Here is a 24,054-nt window from a genome sequence, read left to right on the forward strand (position 1 = left end):
GGACGGTTATTTCGGTCTTATGTCAGCTTTGCTTTATACCGTCCCCCTCGATTTATCTCGATCGAATAGATAAACTCGCAACCTCGTTCCGTCGTTCCCTGCGTAATATCAGCTTTTGATGCTTACTGATAGCGATGGCGTCCATAAGTAACGTAAATAAAGCCTGGGATACACGGGGACGAGGTTGATAAACTCGCTAATTAGCGTAAGGGGGTTAGATAAGCCGGGGCCGAGGGTGGAACTTGCCAGTGATGTCATAACATGGCAACCAAAACGAGGGAGATATCATATGTTGATAGACACAAAACACAAAACCTACTACCTGAAGACGAGAGGTGCCAAACAACCCAAGAACACCTGATACCTTGATGGCAGATCGCGATATTTTATTTGAAGGATTGGTGGACTGGAGCCGAGGGTGGAGGGAGAAAATCAGATCAGTCCGTGTGGTAATCAACCCGTCCTGCCCGTGTAGTATAAGTAAGTGTATGGGTACCAGTGGTGCCAAGTTTTTAGAGTATATGTATGTGTGATGATTCCCAGTGGTAGCATGGCCTACCACATTGAGTTGATTCTCTCTCTAATTCGATCTCCAACGGACCAGAGCTTCGAATTAGAGAGAGTTTTTTCCGCTCTCTAGTTTCAAAGTCAACTTGGCTATGAATTACGTAAAGATAGCTACCAAAGTTTTGTTCATAGTATGATCGGTGGCTTAGACGAGACACGAGAAAAACATTCGCGATTTGGTAAATTTACGAAAAACAACATCAGGCAAGCCAAACTGCCACAGCAGGCAGACAATAAGTTTATTGCATGGAGATTTTAAGAAGGTAAGGGTCTGTTTTTTTCTGACAGTCTTAATAAAAATTTATGGTATTAGAGTTCAGGTTAATTGAGATGTTTCAAAGCCAAGTTGATCAGGCACCTACATACCATAACTTGGTCTAATGTTGACATCCAGTCAGGCACATCCTGGCAAATGAACGGGGTGAGCATTTGCATGGGGTATTCGTCACCCAGTGTAAATGAGATAGGACGTCTCAGGCTAAAAGCGTAAAAATGAATAAAAATGAACTTCAAACTGAAAAAGGGAAAAAAGGAAGAAAACTGGGAACTTTATTTTTTCGTTAAAAGTTTCTTCAATCTTCGAAGACAAAATTGACCCATGGAAAAAAAATTTCATCTATGCAGTTCTTTGAAATGAAGCAAAATATTTCCAACCCGGTTCAATTAAACTGGGTATTCGGCTCTATTACGTCACTTTCGTTTTCAACCCTGTTCATTTGCTAATGGTCGCAAGTGAAAAATACCCCGTTCATTTGCCAGGATGTGCCTGACTGACATCCCTCCTCTAATTCCAATTCCGACACCCTTTTTATCAGCTGAAATTGATAGAAAGGTTGAAACTGTTTTTCTTTGCTTAGTGGTCAGAGAGGAATAATCCCTTTTCAATCAGTGATTCAAGCTTTCATATCATTCCTGACTCTAAAGAAGGGTGTCGGAAGTAGACGAGGGATGATGTCGATATTAGACCAACTTAGCTTATTTATGCGACCATCGAAAAATTGTTCTGTTTGCGTCGCAACAGGTGTTAAAAATGCATGCAGGTGGACATGCAGTCGGAAAAATTCCCCGGGTTTTTTTAAATCGCTTCTGTAACTCGGGGGCAGGTGGTCTCTGGTGGTGACTGACTAGTCGTGTGTCTGGAGCAGGTGGTGACTAGTCTGGAGATCCATACTCTCTATTTAAACTTACGCCACATAAGCAAAAACCCCATCAGAAGCTACTCATTGAGAGTATGGTATTTTTGACCCAGTTTGAATTTGTTTACATTTGGTTTGAATTTCGTGCCAAAAAAGCCGTTGATAAGGTTAGGGGACCCGTCCATATTCATTTGACAACGCAAAACATCAAATTGACGTTATCCTCTGAACCCCCCCCCCCCCACAGATAACGTCAAGCAATGTACTGATGTATACCAAAAGTTGTAGCCATTTTTCATCAAAGTTTTCCCGTTCCATCGCAAAGTCCGTACTTGGTTGTACCGGTGCGTGTATGTGTTCTTTTAACTAATGACTTTTATTTTAAAAAGAAAGTAAAAGCTTCACTTGGCGCTAGGTCCGTGCTGTCCTTTAGGCGTTACACCTTCTTTGCCAACTTGTGCGATGTGGTTCGCTCGACCGCGCAAACAATGAAAATATGATGTAATGATATCATAGCGCGAACCAATGGTATTATGCGAGCAGCAAATTTTCATGTATTTCATACACGATCATATGTTTTCAAAAGCTTATAAAGTATAGTGTGGTTGGTGGTTACAAGTATCCGCGATTTTCACAAAAATGTATACCTTTGATTTCTTATAACGTCAAACCTAACTTTTGAAACCCCCCACCCCCTCGTAACGTCAATTTGACGTTTTGCGTTGTCAAATGAATATGGACGGCTCCCCTTAGCCAATCAGATTTGCGCACTTCCAATCAAAACAATAATATCACGTGATTTCAACAATTGTTCAACAGCCAATAAAATTCTGCAACCAGATTTGGCATCTACAAAAATTCCCGGCCACTCTGTTGTTTCTATATTATTATTCGTTTTAACTAAATGTTATACTTCGAAACCACACAAACAGAGAAGACGGGTCTCCAAGCTAGGTGGTGACACAAACAGAATAATTTTTGGATGGCTGCCCCAGAGCGATCAAGAAAAAAGCTATATGTCAAAAGAACAATTTGCTTTTTCCGGATTTTTCCGGAAAATCAGGGGAAAATATGATGCGGGCAGGTGCAACGCGAATAGAACAATTTTTTGATGGTCGTCTTACAGTATTCAGTAGTTGAACGAAAGAAACACCATCGACAGAAAAAGTTCCACAAATTTACCGACTCACCAACTCAATCAATTCTACTCAATTTTCAAGAGTTTGTCAGGCGACGCGAAACAAAGATATTTATGATAGACCTTTTCGCCTTTTCATCCGCCATATTGAATTGTATGCAAAAATTATGGTGGCCGAATTTCTGTGGTGAAATTCCCTTAGAAAGTATGCAAAACATATGCAAAAAGAAAGTATTAATATAAAACTTACATGCATAATTGGCATTATATTAAAATGTAATCTTGTAGAAGAAAGATTAAATTTGCTTCTTTTGAAAACTAGAAATAATAAAATTCGCTCATGTCTTAGAACAAGCACTTCAAACCATAACATTAGACATAAACTTAAGCTGAAAAATCACCCAAGAAGGTACAAAAATAATCCTTATTCGGCCGACGGTAAATTATTCTTCTGAGAATAGAACCACCAAACGAACGAATCAAAACATTGATCTGAACCCGCTGACGTCATAATTACTGCTTTCAGTTTGCGTGTTTGAAAGTTGATGTGTGTACTCCGTCTTTGTGGAATTTTTAATGGCATGAAAACAGAATATGCTATGTCTTTAAGAACAAATTTCTAAAAGGCTTTTGTTGTTCTGTAAATATTTCTTTTTGGATTAAGAAATTCCATCTTTTATTGTTCTAATGATTATAATATTTCTTTATAAGATGCTTTGTTGGCTTTTTAATCTTTGTGTAAACTTGCATATGTTTTGCATATTTTCCAACTAAATCCAACCACAGCTTTTTCGTTCCTGTATTTTTACATACAATTCAAGATGCGAATGGAAAGGCGAAAAGGTCTATTGCCGCCTTATTTTATAAACATTAAAAGATCAGATAGTTGCTATGACAAAATACACAAAGTTATGGTACTCAGTTTTTGTGGAATCCAATTTTTTTAGGGGCGCCGAAAAAGTCATCTGCTAAAAGCTAGGAGTTATGAATCTAAAAAGTATTGTAATTAATATTGCACATGGTATAGAGCTTTGTGACGGGATTTGTATATGTAACATGTCGGCCTATTGAAGTAACTCATTATGTTATGGTATACATGATAGATTAGAAGACAAAAGATCGAAAAGATATAAGAGGATGAAAGATCAAAATGATCAAATTGTAAACTGGCAGCTTTTAACACCAAATTTAGAGACTTTAACAAAGTAAAAATAATCCAAATAAAAGGAAATTATATTTCTGCAATATCCTTACTTTTACCGAACAGAACATACACTGTTCTGCATTTTTCAGAATATTTATTTTGGTTTATATTTTTTCGAGTAAGAGAAGAAGGAAGACAACCATGATAAAAAAATTGTAAAAATTTCAGTATAAATGCAATCTTAAATCTGATTTTTGTAAATGATCAATCGAAGGCGTAGTATTATTTTATCATGAACTCAAGCATCAATTTGTAAAATTTAGGGTAAAAAGGGGTGCCCCAATGAGTAGTCCAATTGGGGTACCCTTCCTTTTAGTAACACCCTACCTTTTAGGAACACCCATTTAAACTAAATTTGACCCATTTTTACAACTCTAAAAGTAAAAAAAAGAAAAACAAGGCTCCCATTCACTTTATCAAAGTGGCATTGGTAAAAACTATTTCATAAATGCCTATGCTGGGGGTTAGAAATTAGACTTCTGAAAACCCAATGATAAGGTAAATATAGGCTAAAATCAGGCTATTTAGAGCAAAAGAAGGGGCCTTCTCTTTGACAGTTTTTCAATATTATTAAAAATTGATAAGTGGGAGCAGGGTCCTAATAAGGTCCGGGGGTTGGAAAATTTTCGAGAAGTGGAAGGGGATCGTTTATTTGGAACCTAAGAGTAATTTCAATATAAATAAGTGTAATAGACAATTTCAAAATGCATTTGATTGACCCCACAACAAGTTACAAAGTTTTTATTGATCCCCTGTTTTTTATACCCCTGCGATGTGAACAGGGTCATACAATGCTTATATTAGTTGACACAAAAAAATATATTTCCTGTGCAGTCAATGTTTATATGAAAGTCAGCAATAAAAACGAAAGTAATCTCCTCTACTCTGTGCTTCTGTTAGTCACTCCATCTGAAAGCCTTTTTTAATTTCAACCAATGAGATTGCCGCATATGATGGAGGTAACAATAGGCCCTAGTTTTTTTGCGCTGATGGCTTTTCAATGCCTTGGATGACTGGAAGTCTTAAAAATGTCACCCTATTAATGCCATTTTCGTTTGTTTCAATTGGTAATTCTAAGGGTTGAATTCTTTCTTATCTTTAGTTTTCAAACAAAAGTGGGAAGTTAGAACTGGTTAAAATGCAGAGATGATAGTATCAAAAATCTTCTCTGATTGGATGAAAGTGCTTAACCTTCATTTGATAGGATGTTACTTTTCAAACAATCCTACAGCAATTTTCTGATCGGACAAAATAAAACAAATTAAATATTTCCCAGGGGGTGGTTTTTCTAGTTTTTCTACTATTTCTTCATGTTTGCCAATCCATGGAGTCTTCATTTATATATCATAGAAAGCTCATGAAACCTGCTAATCTAGTTTAGAGTTTTGAAAATCCTTAAAGGGGACGTCAGCCCAAATTTTTACCATGCATTTTTGTTACATTTAAACATTTTAGAATGAGACGATCAAAATAAGCTATATATTATTGAAAGTTTTTTTCTTAATGCTTTATAATAGACATTTGAAAATTTCCCTTCTTTTTAAACGTGCTTCTTAAAAGATGAGAATTTTTAAACAAAATTTGTTAAACAAGATTTTCGGTAAAAAGAGAGAGATTTCACAATTATTAAAAACTTTTGAATCGAAAAAGACAAGATTCCTAACGAATCAAGTGATACTTTATTAACCAACTAGGATGCATGTGGACATGTTAGACATATAATCTGAGCGGGATTGATGAAAGAATCTATGGCTTTTGAAACAATCAGTTTGAAAATGGTAGCTGTATTATAAGTTCATATAACACAATGTGGTTTAGCTCTAGAATCTTTAATATCATTACAGCAAATTCCCCTTATCATTTAATTTTAAAATGCACTTTGATCGCTATATTTCTTTATCTTTTGATCAGGAATTCTGAAGATCAGAATCCTCTATTTTCTACATTTAGTCGCATGAATAGAAAAAGGACCTAACTCCATCACTTGTAAGCAAATAAAAACAGATAATTTTGAAGAAAGTAATATTCATGATTCTGTTCTAAGATTGAAAATATTTCCAGCTTATTTATTGTTTATGTTTATTGGTTTTATCTACTCTTGGCTAGAAAAATATGATGTGTTCTGTAATTAGAGTTGCTCTGATTATAAGATTAGTGCCCTGTTTTAAAAGTCAAAAAATTGTGAATTTTATGCCGATGGCTGCTTCTGTCTCTCCCTCAATTTCGTAATTTGTTAATAAAAGAAAGAGGAGGGGGAAACAGAAAGACAAAATATACTTCACAAACTTACTCTCCTTCGTTCATTTTCTCCCCCGTAGAGTCAAAACAATAAAGATTAAAAATTGAATAACTCAGCCAAAACAAAAGATTTTTTAATCGCTCTTTTTGCGATTCATTTTTTTCATCGTGGGTATCTTCTCTCAAAAAATGACAAAAATGATATCCCAAAGCTGACGCCCCCTTTAAGATAGGCGAGCAATCATTTTCTGACTTACAGTTTCTTTTTTGATCTCTTATTGGTTTCTTTTGTGATTCACTTGTGTCATCATTCTAATGAGTCATTTCTTAGAATAAAAACACATGAAATTTACTAAGCTGAATGACTCCAAATGCAATATGTAATCTTGGCAAAATAACCTGATAGCGGATCTTTTTTCTTATTAGCGCTTAATTCTCATCTATATATTGACTTTTCCATACAGGCTATTTCAATATTTGCAGACTTGGCAACCTAATGATTACATGCGAACTTTAAGGCTTGCTGTGTGCTGCTGCGTGAACACTCTTTTTGAGAAACACAATAATATAAAAATTGAAGAAGAGGAGGAAATCAATCTACTATCGGATTATAGCAAAAGGTCTGTCAATTTGATGTCCAGCACAGGTTTTTTACCCCTACCATTTTAATATATATCACAATAAAAATTATTTTGTATCTATAGACCTTTTGCTAGATGCAATACCATTTTGACTCCATAATGAATTAGTGGTGAAAACATTACGTAATGGCTCAAAAACATTACATATATTTGTGTCTGATAGCAGATCAATTTCTTTTTTTAAGCGCTTACCTTAATTCCATTAATTTTTGCGCCTTTTACTTTTGTACCTCTAATTTTTGTACCTTTAATTCCTGTGCAGCTTATAAAATAGAATTTTTGTGCATCCTTTAGTTTTCGGGCATCTTGCAATTACTGGGTTATTTTTCTGAGTGTTTTTGAATATTTAAAGTGAGTTTTACTCAAGCTCAGTGTGTAATCAAGCTAGATTTTAGGGCATATTTACCATGAATCATTTAATTTTATTAAAAGAGCCCTAAGATGAGATTTCTACACGTTCAGAACAATTACTTATCAGTTATTCAATAGCAGGGTGTTTAATAAAGGTAATATTCTTGCTCTTTTTGGCAAATATTGTTGAACACAGCAATATTTTCAACACTGTAAAAGTGAAATATTGAATCAGTCGAATTCATGAGTTATTAGGGAAAAGATGCCAGAGGTGCCCAGGAAACATTGAATATTAATTGCATTGCAGAAAAGATTTTTCAGATTTTTATTAAGGATTTGCTGTTAGATTGCTTTGATTACATTCGATTATGTTCACTCAATTCAATTGCATTCGCTCGCATTAATAGCTCTCTCAGCTCCTGCGGTGCTTGCGTGCTTGCTCTTATCTGATTTTCCAATGACATATTGGGGGTTGCCCACGCTAATGCTCTAAAGTTCTAAAGGAGTGGGCTAATCTAATTGCAATCAATCTTATCGAACATTAGCCTAATCGAACATAATCGAATCTCAATTGAACATAATTCGAACACAATTGAACACAATCGGATATTACCTAGGAATTAGCCTTTCAATTGCGTTCACCAATCAAATAGCAATTATTAGATTGCGTGCAATTACATTTGATTGGTTCAATTGAGATTTTCGCTCGAACTTGTTCAATTGACATTGTCTGGCTTTTTAAAATGCGTCCTTTCATCTTAGCGTCCCATAGGTATATATTGAATTCTATAATATGTTGTTGGACCTTCCTTGAGGTCCTATAAATTAACCTGTGTTCGTCTAGTCTGAATCGCAGACCTCTACAAAACCCCAGGTAGTATAGGATGCTTATGCTTAATGATCTACAAACCGCTTTCCGGTTCAGTTTTTTTTTAATTCGATGTATTTTACAGAATCTTGGTGAGGTAATAATTTGATTGACATTGATGTGCGCGGAAAAACGATCGTTTCGAACGTTTTCAATAGAATGTTTACAGTAAAAGTTTACGAAAATGCGTCCTTTCATTCGTTCTTTACAAATTCAAGCATCAAAATGTAGTTTTATGAAGCAAATTTTTGTTGGTGCACACAGAAGATATATACATCATGGCACTTAAATTCAATAAATCTATTTTCTAATCTTTTAAAAAATCTCCACATTAAACAAGAAAGGAGGAAAAAAAAGGAGCAAACTTCCTTCCGCCTACTTTTTTTTCGAAATCCTATTATATATTTTCCAATCTATGATTTGGTGCCTCACAGAAAATTTAAACATTACCTAATGTTTTATTTGTAGACACTCGCCAGCTTTGACCCGTTTTTGGATAGACCATTTTAACGCCGGACCAATATTCCTTTATTTTAAGGCCCGGCGTTAAAATGGTCTATCCAAAAACTGGACATAGCTGCTCACATGGGAATTATAATTTTATTTTTTCTAATTACTCATTAATTTTTACGACTTGTCGATTCTAGCAATGTTTGAATTTTGAATTTTTTCAATTAGATCAAACTTGTATCATATGTAGCTGATAATTGTAAGCATGAAACTTTAAAAGTTCTACATTAAAAAAAAAGTTTTGACTCATCATTATTGTGTGAAATCAAGTGCGTATTACTTATGGGTAATGAATCAACGGATCCTGCACATCATTATTGTATTGCTCCTTTACGTAGAGCACTGTCTTTGGTGAAACAAACCCACCTTTATCGCTACTATATTCTAATTAGCCTACTCTATAATTATAAATTTGTTTTAAAATGTTCGAACTACCTTATTAAAGGAATATTACTAGGCAAATATTAAGCAAGCTTGAAATTTCATATTAATTCGTGTTAGTTACATTTCTTCTTATTTTCGTGTAATAAGTTATTTTTCATTTAGCCCAGGAATTATTTTTTCAATTCAAAAAAATGATTTTTCAAAATTTTCAATACTCAAAAAGATGGAAAATTTCAAGATATAGTAGGGGGAATTTTGTTCGATTTTTTGGAATCGCTTGACTGTTTTGTTAAAGCACTTGTTATACATTTTTGGAAAGCTAAGGGGTAGGGGAATCGAAATTACTATGCTTCCAATTTTTTTTCGGACACTTTGGTGTGATTTTCAGACAAATATGACGGTCTCAGGCAAAAATCATAGGGTTCAAAATTAATGAAAATTTTAGCTCGAGAAAACAGAGACCTGTTGTATATTTTTGGAAAGCTCTTAAAAAATTAAGATTAGAGATATATTGCAAGTATAGGTGATTTCTGTACCTAACTCGAGATATTAAACCCTTGAAAACCGTGTTTTTCAGCCAGAAACAGCTATTTTGTCCAGTTTTTGCGCTTTTTGAAGCTCAATATCTTGAGTTAGGTACTGAAATCACCTATACTTGCAATATATCTCTAATCCTAATTTTTTGAGAGCTTTCCAAAAATATACAACAGGTTTCTGTTTTCTCGAGCTAAAATTTTCATTAATTTTTAACCCTATGATTTTTGCCTGAGACCGTCATATTTGTCCGAGAATCACACCAAAGTGTCCGAAAAAAAATTGGAAACATAGTAATTTCGATTCCCCTACCCATTAGTTTTCCAAAAATGCATAACAAGTGCTTCTAACAAAACAGTCGAGCGATTTTACAAAATGCCCTCTACTAATAATAAAATTATCCTGCATGGAAACTAAAACACAGTCAGACAGAGAAAAGAAAACTCCTGCCATACATTTATTTACATAATATTTTACGCACCACTCACTTAACTTATCATAAAATCTCTAAAAAGCCCTAAAAACTTTCAATTTCAAGTTGTATTTTATAGGAATACAAACAGCAAAATTTAGCCATGCGTGACAGTGTGCGAAAGATTTACAGTGGGGAAAGGGTTATCTCCTTTAGCCAAGAAGTTGAGGCAGGATCTTTTCACATATTTGATCATATTGCTGGAGTTTCTAATTAATCAACAAGATATCTTGATTATGATTTTAAAAAGAAAAGTTGTATTAAATTAGGATATAATCCTAGGTATTGCCCGGATTTGTTTTAGTCACTTGGTACATACCTTATTTTTTGAGAGAGAACTGATTCTGTGTGATATTTACACAATACATTATGGCAGGACCAATGTATTTATGTTGACAATGATGTTTGATTTTTAACAAATCATTTTGTATCCAGGCATAGCTCATCTTGAACCCTAATGTTTTTTCAAATTCAGTTTTGAATTTATGATAATGATTAAATAGTTTTTATTCTATGACTCGAACAGAGTCTTCTAGATGGCACTAAAATAAATTTGTTGGATTTGTTAACAAACGATTGTTTTTCAAGACCAAAGTTTTTTAGAACTTATTTCAAAAATGTGTTTGCGTTACGACCACATTTTGAACATTTATCTTCTTGGAAGGTGAGAAGCTTCTTTGTCATCATGGAGTTTCCACCCTAATGAATTCGGAAACATAACATAAATTCGATGCAAATCATTATAGTAAATAAAGTTTGAAATTGTGTTCAGCAAGGTAATTTCCTCTTTTTTCATCCTGTGAGATCCCTTAGATAGCCAGAGATTTTAGTAGTATATTGAACCTTGCATTTTGAAACTTGCATAAACAGCCTTTTTCAAGGGTATCCTTTTCACTAATGGGATATGACACTTTGGTCCTTGATTTTGATGGGATATTTGTCCCGGTTTTTGGTACTGAGCGCTTGTTAATGCGCCATGTGCTTAATGTAATATAAATTTATCTGTTTTTTTTAGACACACTGTATACAAAATCCAGACTAACAATGCAATCCAGTGGCATCCTTCAAAGAATCTACACCGTTAAAATTTAAAATACTTAAAATACTTATCCAACAAACTAAGTAGGAAATGGACATGCTGTGACGGATGGGAAGATTTTCATTTCAGCGCCAACCAGTCGGACATAACACATCAATATCTCAAATTCATAGACCTACATATTTTTTACTAGTTCAGTGTCAATTTTATGCTCAGGACCTCGTGAAAAAATGATACCTTTAGAGTTGAAACTTTCGCGAGGCTGCAAAATCGCGAAATTACGTGAAGCTAACTTTCGCAAATTTTACTTTTGGAACGAATTCAGCGGATATAACTTTCGCGATTTTTAGAATGTTATTTTATTTTGAAAAAGCGAGAAAAATGCACAAAAACTGAAAACTGAGTATGAAATATCAAGAAAAGGCAGAAACTTTCGCGAAAAAGGCCAAAAATCGCGAAAATCACGAAAGTTTCTGCCATCGAAGTTTCTGCCCTTAAAGTAGACATTACCCATGAAATATGCCCATGTGACGAAGGATTATGTCCGCTTAGGGTATCTTAGAATTCTTTATCATAATAATTCTCTCTGATGTTGTCTCAGTCCATCATTGTATGTTGTACTCAAATAATTGAGTGTCAAATACCGGTTCTTGCTCCCATCATTCCCTTAGCATCAATGAAATTTTTCATCATTGTTTATTCGAGGCTTTTCTGGCCAGTTTTTTCCCAATGGTATGAATGTGCTTCATAAAAACTTTTTTCTGAAGTATTTTTCTTTGTTATGATCATCGCAGCACTCTTATTTTTCAAAATTGTGGAAACTTCATTCATTTTTATTTCGCCCTTCCTGCTTTCAATTGAAGAAAAAAAGAAAAAGGTGAAATGTTTTCCATTTGAATGTCGATGTCTAATGTTAAGGGTTGGAGATTCTTTTACGACAAAGTGAAATCAAAAAGTAGAAATAGTTTTTCTATATTTTGAGGCTCAAATATTCCTTCGTCATGCCCAGTTGTATCTGAGAGAGAATTCTTTCGTTAAAAAAAGATTACTGGCTGAAATGATTTTAAATTTAAAGTATTTTAAATGTCATGATTTGATTTTTTATTTATCATTTAGTGAATCAAAGAGAAAAATAAAAAAGGATATAAAATATAAAGAAAGGGGAAGATGAGGCCACTGAACAACAACAGCCTGGTCAAGAAATGTGAAGTGGAAACTCAAAGACTTTTCCAATTGTTTCTGACCGTTGGAGAAGATTCGCACAAGTTTCAATCCTCAGAAACTGATGAAGGTAAGAAGCTTTTATCTGCCATTTATTGTTAAGGTAAGCTAAGATTTCGTTTTCTAAGATTTTTTCCTTAAATTGAATCATTTTTGCGTGGTTTTGATTTGGCGATCGGCAAAAATTTTGAGACGGTTTGAGACACTATATTGGCTGAAAAATTTTTATTTTGTATACTATAGTCGTATAGAAAGTGATTTTTCGCATAGTGTTTTTTTTCTCGAACAATTTAGAGCATCGCCGATTTGTTTTAATTTTACGCGGGGATTTGATTTAAGCGAATTCGCCAAATTTAATCCCCGCTAAAATTAATCCACTAAAGGTTTTACTATTTTTATTCATGGTAGAATTACTTGACTGGCAACGGCTTTAAGTCCCCACCTGAAGATGTTGAAAAACTATTGATTTCCTAGGGTGAATTTTGTACCTTCAATGCTGGCTCACCATGGGGGACGGTTACTTCCTCTCTCTAGGGGATTTCCTTCCAGCAATAATTAAAACATGAACAAGATGTTTGATCAGTTTTTCTGCGTGAATATAATTTTTTCAATGGATATAATTGAGAGTGTATGGTTTTGCATTTTGCACACTTATCCTGAGGGGAAAGTCTCATAACTGTTCCAAAGACAAACATTTCAAACAAACGTAGTTTATTGTTGTTATAAACTTTTCAAAGTTCACAAATGTTTAGATTTTATTCGAATTGTAAGTTTTTCTTGTTGAAACGAGAACTTAATGTTTTTGTTTGATGGTCTGTGTGACGTCACGGATTTTGTATAATTGTTGTTCGAGGTGCGTCAGAAGGATTGTGTTAATGTGAAAAACGTGAAGAAAATTCGCACGTTTTTTCTTTGCAGGATAAGAGAATGAGAGTTGTCAATTTGCTTTAATTTGTAAGTTATCTGGGAACTGTTACAGTACTTCTCTACCAAAATAATACATTTTTAGTCGATGTGATAAAGTCGAAGCAAACTGGAGAAATCACTTCAGGTTTTGTGTTACTTTTTAGAAGCTGCACCAGGTGAGTTTTGCTGGCAAATGAGAGAGGACTTTGTTGGCAGCGGTTTTTCATCAATTGTATATTGTCTCCTTTACTTTACTTTGATATTACAATATTACCATTCAGACCAATCATGATTTTTAAATCAGAGTCAGACACGAAAAACTCTTGCATGAACTATGAAAAAATTCTTTTTATTTTTTGTGTCACCAAGAATGACGGTGATCAACTTTGATAAGCATTTTAAAAGCGCCAATTATTGTCAATGAATGGTAAACTTTTAATTTTTTATAAGATGCTAAAATGTTTTTAAGTAGCTTTTTCTCCGTGATAATAATATCCTTTAATTTCCTTTTCGTTTCAGTTCAATATTTCGTTCGTGAGAGGCCGTCGTCAGTTCGTTCATCCGGCTCCTTTGGCAGTGCTTCAAACATCAGTTCACGAGGTCTTGATGATGCCTCGAAGTTTCAAAATGCGTTCGACCATCGGAAGCAAAGTGATGGGATTTCCATACCCAACAGGAGTGGTAGCTCACCCATGATAAACAGTATCGCTTATTCGCCAAACTTAGTATCCGATTCAGCGCGAACACCGCCCAATTCTTTTAACGCTTCTTTCACTTCATGTACACCGCCCTCTTCCTCACCTTCCTTGAAACATGCCATCGAAAGAAAACGACCAAGCTCGTCTGACTTCTCACGGTACAAGCGAACTGTCGCGGAAGGTCCATCCGCCGCTGCCGCCACCTTTATACCTTTTCCAAGTGAACAGCAACGGCCGCGCTCGAATACAGGTCCAAGTGAAGAAGTGTTGGCACAAACGGCACGAACCATTGCTGATATCGGTGATGATATTGAACAAGAATACGGAAACAAAATGACGGTTAGTTTGACCACTTGTATGCACTCCGCCTTATTTTCTTCACGTGCTTTATACGCTATTAGCCAGTGGTTTGAATATGGATCAGTGTCGATGCCCTTTTTCCTTCTTACTCCTTGTTTGAAAACCCCTTTTTTCACTTACAGAAATTAACAACGGATTTGGTTGGCTTTCTTTCGGAGAATACGTCGATGTCTTACGAAGTGTTTGCAGCGCACGTCAACGAGTTGGTTGGAGAGGACCGCAATTGGACCAACCTCGTGTTCGTCATGCATCTTGGGAAGCGAGTGGTTCGCACAACTTCTTACGCAGGCGAATATTTCGGAAGATTCCTCGGAAGTGCTTTTGGTGAAGAAATCGCTCGTTCGGGAAGCACCGTAAGTAGTTGTTATCTTTCCATTACTCACCCTTAACTTCTTTTATAACGAGAAAAAAGAATAAATAAATTTGAAATAAGGTATGGTATTTTGATTGTTTGCAGTCTAATCGTTAAGCATTTAATAGACGATATCGGCTTAACGAAATTCTCCCCGAATGATTACCCATGATGCATTGCGCAAAAAATTCAGTAAGTTAATATTGTCCGTGAATTTTTTTGCGCAATGCATCATGGGTAATCATTCGGGGAGAATTTCGTTAAGCCGATATCGTCTATTAAATGCTTAACGATTATTGAAATCAAACAGCATAAGCTGGCCGTTTTGCTGTGAAAGAGGACTGATTTTCAAAGATCATAAATAAAAATCAGCTTTTTTAGAATCCATTGGAGTATCAAACTGTAATGAATTGAATAATCTTTCATATGGATAATTTTTGTAATAGGATCGATATGTTCGCGAGCATTCGAAAAAGAAATCCTCTGCAGGGGAAGAAGAAGGGTCAGCTGTTTGACGGATATCGTGTTTTTGGAATGTTCAAAGCGGATTTACAATGGTGGAGATGACACTTGACATTGACGCTGTCCGGTATAAAATCCTCGTTTTGGAAATTTATTGGAATCATCACCCAAAAATATTTTTATGCCCCACATATATGCCTTGAAACTTTGTTGTTAATGGAGATAAAGAGTTGACTGGATTCAGGCAATTTGTACAATTTTTACTATGAGAGAATGAAAATATAGATTTTTAGTTGACTTGAATTCAAGCGGATTTTTTAAAAAGGAAGTCAGAAGTTTAGTATTGAGAATTTATATATATTCAGAATTATTTTATCTCATAAGCACAATACATTTTTTTCTGAAATTGTACTTGTCGTGATAGATGACGACTTCGTCGCCTTTGTGTTCATAGAATGACGCCTTTGTTTCAACCAGAATCGATAAGTGTGCACTCCTTTTCGAAAGAGCCAGTTTAAACATCGTTACACTTCTTTTGCTTACATGTCGTGACGCAAACAGACCTTCATGAAAAGTTTTTTCAAGACGAATTATTTAGTGCTCACAACAAGAAAAGATTGGTCCCCTGATTTCGATTAACGGAATCCTGGCTGGTTCCCTTCGTTGAGTTTGATCAGGGGTCTGGTACTGGTTCGTGGCGTCATTATAATTTATTACATACCGTGTATGTGAAATATTTGAAATCGTGGAAAGTTTTGCCGTGTTTGAATGGCTTTGCTTTTTATTATAATATTTTTCGATAATAATTTTTTAAAAATAATATCGAACCTAACGAATGCTTTTTCATGAGCTTTTTATCCTTCTTCTTTTTCAATTTGAATGAAACTGAAGTCATTCCTGTTTTCCTTTTTCTACAAAACCTCTAGGCTGCACGCCTCTGTTATGTTTTGATATAGTCCGCTCCTCAGCATGGAAAAGCTACATAGGGAAGTGTTTATTGTTATTTTCCTGAAAGTTAGGGGCATCTAAATGGAATTCGGCAACTGAACCTAAGAATGCCATTTTTAGAGCATTTTACCGTTAATTGCCAATTATTGCCCAATATCCGGGGGGGGTACTACCCTTGCTGAACAACGGGGGGATTTTTCTATTTTGGTGTTTTTACGATCCTATCTGGGGATATGCTGGGGCTCATAAAGGGGAAAAAGGTACCTTGACTCGCGACACAGCGTTTTTTTCCGTCAGCGGTCGCAAGCAATCCAACTTTAGCGGCCGTAACCCAACTTATGAAAGGTGGATTTCTTAGCGGTCGAAACCGAACTCAGATGAGTAAACAAACTTCACGGATATATGAATGATTCTTTTGTTTTGATACTTTCCTCCAAAATTTTCCAGTAACTTTATGTCTACAAATTGAGTCTGAAATCGTGTGTGCTTATGGACATGTTTTTTTTTGACTGTATCGAAATTTCAAATTCAAAAATCCCAAATTTTACAAAAACCTTAATAACTTCGATGCAAATGTCATTCGGGACTAGAAAATTCACAGAATTGGAGTTGATCATGATACAAAAAGTCCTGCAAGGTCAAATTTATGAATTAGGAGTGCAATATGATCATTTTGGTCATTTTGACTTTATGCTCATATTTTACTCATTTTCTTGTAATTTCTAAAAATTCTGATTTGAAGCCAATATTTGACATTTCTAAAGTCAAAATACCTTTTCAGGAGTAAAATAGGACAAAAAATGAGTGAGATACGAGTAATTTGGTCCAGCACCTTAGAAATTTAAAATTTACAGCTTACACTGCAAAATTAACATTTGATTTATAAAATATCCCAAAAATTATTACAACATAGTACTCTTTCGATCTGGACCAATGTTGAGAAAAAGTTTGCGAGTGTTCAAAGATCAAAATGGTCTTCAATAATTGAATAGTCAAAAGAAAAAGAAAACACCGCTTATGGAAATTAAATTCAAATTCAAATAATTAGGAACATATATTACAAATTTATAATGATGAAAGATGAAATGAACAGTTGCTCTAGCTTAAATGAGTAGGTAATGATTTAAATAAGTCATTCAATTTTAAATGCTTGCATTTCTTTTTGCAACTTTCATCGCGACAGAAATAAAATTTCCCTTTATTAACTGGCGCCATAACGTGTACAGAGTACGTTTTGTTTGCGAAAACCAAAACATTTGAACGTTCGAAATGTAGAACGTCCGTAATGTAAAACGTTCGAAATGTAAAAACGTTCGAATTTGTAAACAAAAAATAGACAAAGCTGTTGGGAAAGAAATGTGAAACATTTTGTAGTTCAGAGATTATTTTAGTGGCGGTTGAGTTTAGAGACCATGTTAAATCATTTTTCACTCATATGATATTGAAGAAGGTTACGTTATTATATTTAGATAACATATTATTGTAATCACAAGTTTTTAATGGGGCAAATTTTAAATTTCAACGAAAATATTCATGCGTGTATTCCTTATCTTTTCGCAAGGTTTGCCGTTATTTGCTTATTTTCAGTGATATTTTTTAAACAAAAGGGAGGACCAGAAAATCAAGGATTACTCCCAAAATCTCCGTGATATGCTACTGTGCTCTTAAAATGTCGATTATAGTTAACTATCTTCATAATAGCTAAGGAGTTTTGGATGATTAAGGGAGTACTCACGAAAAAACTAGGTCTTGTCAAAAAGGACCATTTAATCATCGGGCACTCATTTTTCGCTGTTGAATCAGTATAAAATTTACTTAATAGACTTATTAGAAAGTTTTTGAATGTTTTTTCCCAGAGTATCTCGGAGTAAAATATGATAAATTAGTCCAAAGCTTTACTAAGAACATATTTTCTGTACGAAAATGACAGGACTATAATTAATCCTCTGGCACTCTTCAAAAGAGTTTTTTTGCCGTAAAAATGTTTTATAGTGTATTCAAAAGACAAACCGCAAGCAAAACCCCCAAAATTATAAGAGTAGATAAAGCTAATGGAGAAAATGTCATTTTCTAAGAAATCGAAAATGACCCCTCAAATCATCAAATACTCTTGAATTTCCAAATTTTTTTGGCTAAACCAAATCTTAAGGCCTAAAAGCACCCATATCAAAAGTTTTAAGTTCATATTTGAACTACAACATCTAAAAAATTGAGATGACTTTTTGTATCTTTGCTTGGAGGGACTAAATCGAATCATTTACTACTCCTAACTTTAGACCAATATTGCTGTAAGCCTATTAATGCTAAACATCTCTAAACTTCAAAAATGGAAGGACCAATCTTATCTTAAACTACTCTGCAAATGACGTCTTTCTAGCTTTAAAAGTTTTATGGCTATTTTACTATTAGTGACGGAGGTGAAAAACAACGATTTTGATACAGTCAAAAAAAAACAAGTCCTTATAAAGAACTTTTCATTTTCTGGCTTGAGAAAATATCTTTTCAGAACAAAATTTAACAGAAAACGAAATTGAACATAAACTGTTTCGTGGCCGAAGTCTTACTTAATTTTCGTATTTTAGAAGGCTAGAAATCTTCAATACTGATATTAAGAATGTTCAGAGCAATCTTGAGTTCTACTAAAAAGTCGTTTTGTCGGGTGAGCCTAGTATTTTCTTTTGATATATTTGATAAAAGGAATCAAAAGACTTAACGACCAATTACCGACAAATTAAACTCCTGTTTCTTTATACCTCCATGGTGAAATTCAGTTTTAAATTTACTTAATTTTCTCAATAAAGCCTGTTGCGGCGGAGAGAAGAATGCCTTTTGATAGAATTTGAATTAAAAAACGGTTTTGTGCTCGTTTAAAAGGTCTTCAAGAGTAATAATAATACCACAATATTACCACGTAGAAAAAATCAAATATGGAAAATGAAGATAAAGAAGAAGAAAAGAATTCAACTTCGAGTGTACCTGTTGTAAATGCTATTTTCACAACAAAACTTCCTTGATCTTAAAGTGAAACCTCCTGATCTCAGCTTCATATAGTTTTTTTTTCCCGAAAATTTCTTGCGTCGAAGGAGGTCGAAGGTAGCACGCTGGAGTCAAAAAAGCCCGTTTTTGCTGTTTTCTCATTCCAACGGGCGACCTTCAAAGACCTATAACTCGCTCTGCAATGATTTCGTGTGGGAAATAATTGTATATCTGAAATCAGGAGGTTTCAAAGTATCTATCTGCCAAAAATGGAGATTTAGCATCAAATGACATGAATTTTTCTTCTTCATTTTCGAAAATTTTTTGATTTATTTTTCTTAAAAATTATAGTGCTCTAAATTACGATTTCAACAGTATATTATTCAAGCATTCGCTGAAAAATGGCAAGCAAAACAAAGACACACTTAAGCACTTAAGCGAATGGACTTTAGAATATCATCACTGTGAAAAAGATATTCAAAAATGTTAATTCCATTGAAAGATGTAGGCCAAAGGAGTCTGATTGACTTTAAAAACCATCAAAAACAAAGAGGAACCTATTTTATTGTCAACCAGACAGAAGTTCTATGCTATATTCTTTAACTGAATATATTATTTTTGAATATGTTTTGACAGTGCAAACCTGATAACCCTGATAACCATGATAATAATTGAAGATTTCCAAAAATGAAAATGAAGACCATGAGGACAATTCTACATGAAGTTGTGTTTTTATTTTTTCAATCTAATAATATCAATGTAACATCTCACTCCTTACATTATTTCAACAAGCACAAAACAGCTATTTAAGTCGGATTCTAACAATATTTTCATCTTTTTGTCTCCGCTGCAGATTATATTGGGACAAACTAAGGTGAAAATTTAAAAAAATTGCTGAAAAAACTAAATAGGCCTTTCTCTATATGGATGCTGGGTGATAGATCCAGGATGCCATTTCTTTTTGTACAAAAAAATTAATTTTAGATGGCAATTGTTGCTCTAAAATTCGCTCGCTCTAAGACATAAATCTTGCTTTTAGAAAATCGGATATAAAATAGGTGTTTACATGACATGACCCAAAAGATCTTCCTCGTAAACTCATCTACAACAATGAGTCCAAAGGATTCTCCTCTCACTCAATCACCATAAAGCGAGAGATTTCGAAGATTTTCTTTTTTTACAAAATAAACTTTTCTCAAATAACAACTTGAACTTCATGAACTTCATAAAAAATTAAAAGCAACTTTATTTTTTTACTGTCGAACGTGCTAACCGCACTGGCTCAACTTCAGTATCTTTGAAATCATTCGTAGGACCAATTGTAAACTTAATGGCTTAAGAAAAATTATAGCATTTTGGGTTTTAGCCTCGTTTAGGCTAAAAACTCGTCCCCAGGCCCCAAAAATGATAATTTTCTAAAAATAAAAAAAACACCCCCAGGGATTTGCCCAAGGATCAAGTGTGCAAAATTTCAGCCAAATCGAATAATTTTTGAAGTCTCCAACCTGCCCCAAAGTTTTAGCCTCGTTTTGGCGAAAAACTCGTCCCCAGGCCCCAAAAATTAAAATTTTGAAAAAATGAAGAAAAAACCCCCAGGTATTTGCCCAAGGATCAAGTGTGCAAAATTTCAGCCCAATCGGACCATTTTTGAAGTCTCCAGCCTGCCCCAAAGTTTTAGCCTCGTTTTGGCGAAAAACTCGTCCCCAGGCCCCAAAAATTAAAATTTTGAAAAAATGAAAAAAATACCCCCAGAGATTTGCCCAAGGATCAAGTGTGCAAAATTTCAGCCCAATCGGACCATTTTTGAAGTCTCCAGCCTGCCCCAAAGTTTTGGTGACACACAGACACACAGACACACAGACATTCTCAGATTCTAGCTCAACTGAAGTTGAGAATAAGAATGTACTATTTAAGAATGTTTATGATTAAATCTGCCAAAAAATTAAAATATACTAAGAACACCATATTTTTGCTTGATGTATGCATTACATGTTAAATTGGGTTTGGATTCTAACCTATGAATAATGTTAAGAATATCTTAATACGGTTCTTATCAAAATGTCAAGAATATCGTTGATGAACTGGAAATACACAATTCTTATAAGAATATATACGGTATTTTTAATTTTTGGTCCAATCAGGAAACTTTTCAAATTTGATTTGATTTGATTATTACCGCAGTTTCAAAATGGTCTAAAGGAGAAAAACCAAATGGATTTAACTTTTTACAGTGATGATTATATTAGCCTTGGTAGATTTACTGAGAAGAGATTTTTCAAAAATATCCATTCAATCCAAAGGTATCAAACAAAACAAAGTTTAATGCTGTTCGACTCTCAAAAATAGTTATCGTTTCCACTGCAGGTTATTTGTGAACAGACTATACTCGGCGGTAATACAGCCATGCGCTTTAATTTCTTGTCTTTGTATGATGACTGGAAAGTGCTTCTTCTTAACAAACAATAACATTTTACTGTTTCATCTAAATTACAATTAACAGGTAGTCAACCAAGCAACCAATATAGGGTCGGGTTACTGGGTCAAGATCTTTGTTTGCTCCTATCACAATTTCAGGGCTGTTCACCAGCATCTTCCTCAAAAAACAAGTAATTTTTGAACTTCTTCTTGACAGTGTTTTTCAACATAAAATTTCACAGGTCATTTGTGTTGGGATATTTAAAGCAGTTTATGTGACCTGTTCACTCAAGTGCCACCTTTCACCTATCTTACGTTTGATATGTTCAATCAGTAATTGTGACGCTTTTTAGCTTTCGAAAGCCTTATATTCACAAAACTATTTTGTTTTGATGACAACCCAACTTTATATTCGATGAGCGAATGCCACGTTCGATAGTGAATTAATCCCTCGTCTCTTATTTGGTTCTCTATGTCCTTAAAAGATTCCTTAAAGTGTGTTTTGAAGGGTGGCGGATGTTATCTCTGCGTTCGATGAAATCGTTGGCCATTTTCTCGATATCCGATTCAAGTTGTATTAGTCGGTCCATTTCGTCACCCTGTTGTTTTTCAATGTTGTTTTTGCGCTCATCAACCACATTAGAAGCAGGTTTGGGATGGATGTGTGCTTTGCGTTCGGCACTCGCCGTCGGCTTCACTAGGTCTTCGTCCGAGTCGTCTAGATACGGAAAGAAAGAATCACTATTTGTACTTGAAATTCTTTGGCAGAGACCCCATTTTAAGTAAACTTCAAATCGAAATCAAATCTGACATCTCAATAGAATTAAGTCACATAAAAGTACTCGCAAATATATGATGATTTTTTCCTTGAATTTTCTTTGTAAAGCAAGTTGTTATCCCGAGTTTTCCAGGCCGCGAGGAGGTTGGTAAACAGAGAAGGATCTCACCTTCTTCATTGGTATCGAGATCTTGGTTTCCACTTCCGGAAGATTGATCATCACTGTTGGCTTGTTGAATGACCACCGCCTTCTTCTCAGACACTGCAGAACTATCTTGCCGTAATAGAAGTGAACTGGCTGTCGGAGAAACATCATCTGAAAAAAGAAAAGTTGGTTTATTTTCATTAACAAATTTTCTTGGCTCTTTCCTAAACAATGAAAATTAAATGCTTTTAAAATCATTATTCTAATGTATGCGGACGTTAGGAAAAACTAATTGTACTATCAAAAAACTGTTCAACTTTGGACAACTTTCAATCAACTCAATACCTTGGTCCTCCTCATCGTTATCATCATCCACTTGTTCATCCATATTCATCGCGTTTTTGTCCAACACAAATTGCTCCACTTCTTCGCTTGCTTTGTTCACCAACGTACTGGAAGTCGGTGAAAAACTCCTCCTCTACAAACGAGATTTTGAAATGACGCGTTAAAAAGGGTTGTTGATAGGTAAGTAAAGTTCATTCTTTTTATTTTGTGCTGAAAGGGTTGTGCAACGAAATTTCAAACTCTTGAAGTTGTTGACTTAAAACGAAAGGCTTCAAATAAGGTCATTTGCAAATCTTGATGAACATCAACCTTTTTTCGGCTTTATTGAATATCTGAGTATAATGCAGCCGAATTTCTTTAACTCGAAATTTCCTAAACCTGAGCAGATTTTCGTCCCCCTGCGTGTTGCAGAATATTGCTAAAAATGTTCATAAATGTTCACAAATTTTCAATTTACCTGTATCAGACTTCTTCGTAGATGCTTCTTGAGCTTTGGAATGATTAGTCTTTTTGGAACCATAGGAAAAGGTGCACGACGTTCACTTCTTTCCAGTAAAGATTCTGTTGGTTCCACCTCGCGAGCTTTCAAGAAAGGTGCGGTCAATCTAGCTGTGGCTGTTGCTTCGAATCCTGTTGGGACTACTGCTCCTGGTGCTGGATATCCTATAAAGAGGAAGAAAATGATAAAATTAGAAGAATGATGCGTGTGAGCAACCGAGCCTAATCATGAGAGCCATCATGCTTCCTCCCTATAGGGCCACAGTAAGCTAAAAATGTCTTATTTATAAAAATGACTAGAAAGCTACTGTTTCATTCAAAATATTTTCAGTAAGATAATATGAGCTATAAGATATCAAAAACAGTGAGAATCGAACATTTCATACCATGTACTTCAAACAGTACCCCAAAAAGGCCAACAATGAAAATTCTGATAAAGTCCATTATTTCCTGCCTGAAAAAAAGAAGAATCAAGAAGTGTTGATTCACGAAAACAACAGCCTTTAATGTGGTAATGGAGATGATGTCACACGAGCAAGTGTAAGGTAGAGAGATATCTAATTAACGATGGACGATAAATCAAAGTTGAAGCGACTTACCACGTTCTTGCAGCTTTCTTCAAATTTGCATTCATGCAGCAAAAAAGTCGTCTTTCCGCAGCTACAAACCTAATCTCCCTTGTGCATTCATGCGTGTGCATTAAAATATCTAAAACTTAAAAAAATAGTGTTTCCTTCATGTTTGTGCAAACACAATTGCTCTACAAAAAAAGTATTCTGCAAACTTGGTTTTATTCTAGAGCCAAGTGCAAACTGGCGCATTCTAACTATAACTAAGGAGATTTTTTCAACAATTGTGAGTACCAAAT

The 24,054-nt window shown here is 34.7% G+C and overlaps 2 protein-coding genes across 2 annotated transcripts; one reads left to right on the forward strand and one right to left on the reverse strand.

The window, feature by feature from the left end:
- Positions 1-809: 809 nt before the first annotated feature.
- Positions 810-15,913, forward strand: LOC136805521 (uncharacterized). The gene is made up of 5 exons (XM_067062088.1): positions 810-830; positions 12,199-12,373; positions 13,729-14,246; positions 14,390-14,620; positions 15,066-15,913. The coding sequence occupies exons 2-5, from the start codon at positions 12,250-12,252 to the stop codon at positions 15,132-15,134; spliced, it is 942 nt and encodes a 313-aa protein (XP_066918189.1). The 5' UTR covers positions 810-830; positions 12,199-12,249; the 3' UTR covers positions 15,135-15,913.
- Positions 15,914-21,221: 5,308 nt separating this feature from the next.
- On the reverse strand, positions 21,222-23,973 carry LOC136805524 (transcription initiation factor TFIID subunit 11-like). Its single transcript, XM_067062092.1, has 6 exons — positions 23,786-23,973; positions 23,573-23,640; positions 23,146-23,351; positions 22,689-22,821; positions 22,368-22,514; positions 21,222-22,138 (listed from the first exon to the last, which is right to left on the reverse strand). Exons 1-6 carry the CDS (start codon positions 23,884-23,886, stop codon positions 21,891-21,893), a joined length of 903 nt encoding a protein of 300 aa, XP_066918193.1. The 5' UTR covers positions 23,887-23,973; the 3' UTR covers positions 21,222-21,890.
- Positions 23,974-24,054: the final 81 nt, after the last annotated feature.

This window comes from Clytia hemisphaerica, unplaced genomic scaffold (genome assembly GCF_902728285.1).
Source record: "Clytia hemisphaerica strain Z4C2 unplaced genomic scaffold, Clytia hemisphaerica genome assembly, whole genome shotgun sequence".
NCBI lineage: Eukaryota > Metazoa > Cnidaria > Hydrozoa > Leptothecata > Clytiidae > Clytia > Clytia hemisphaerica.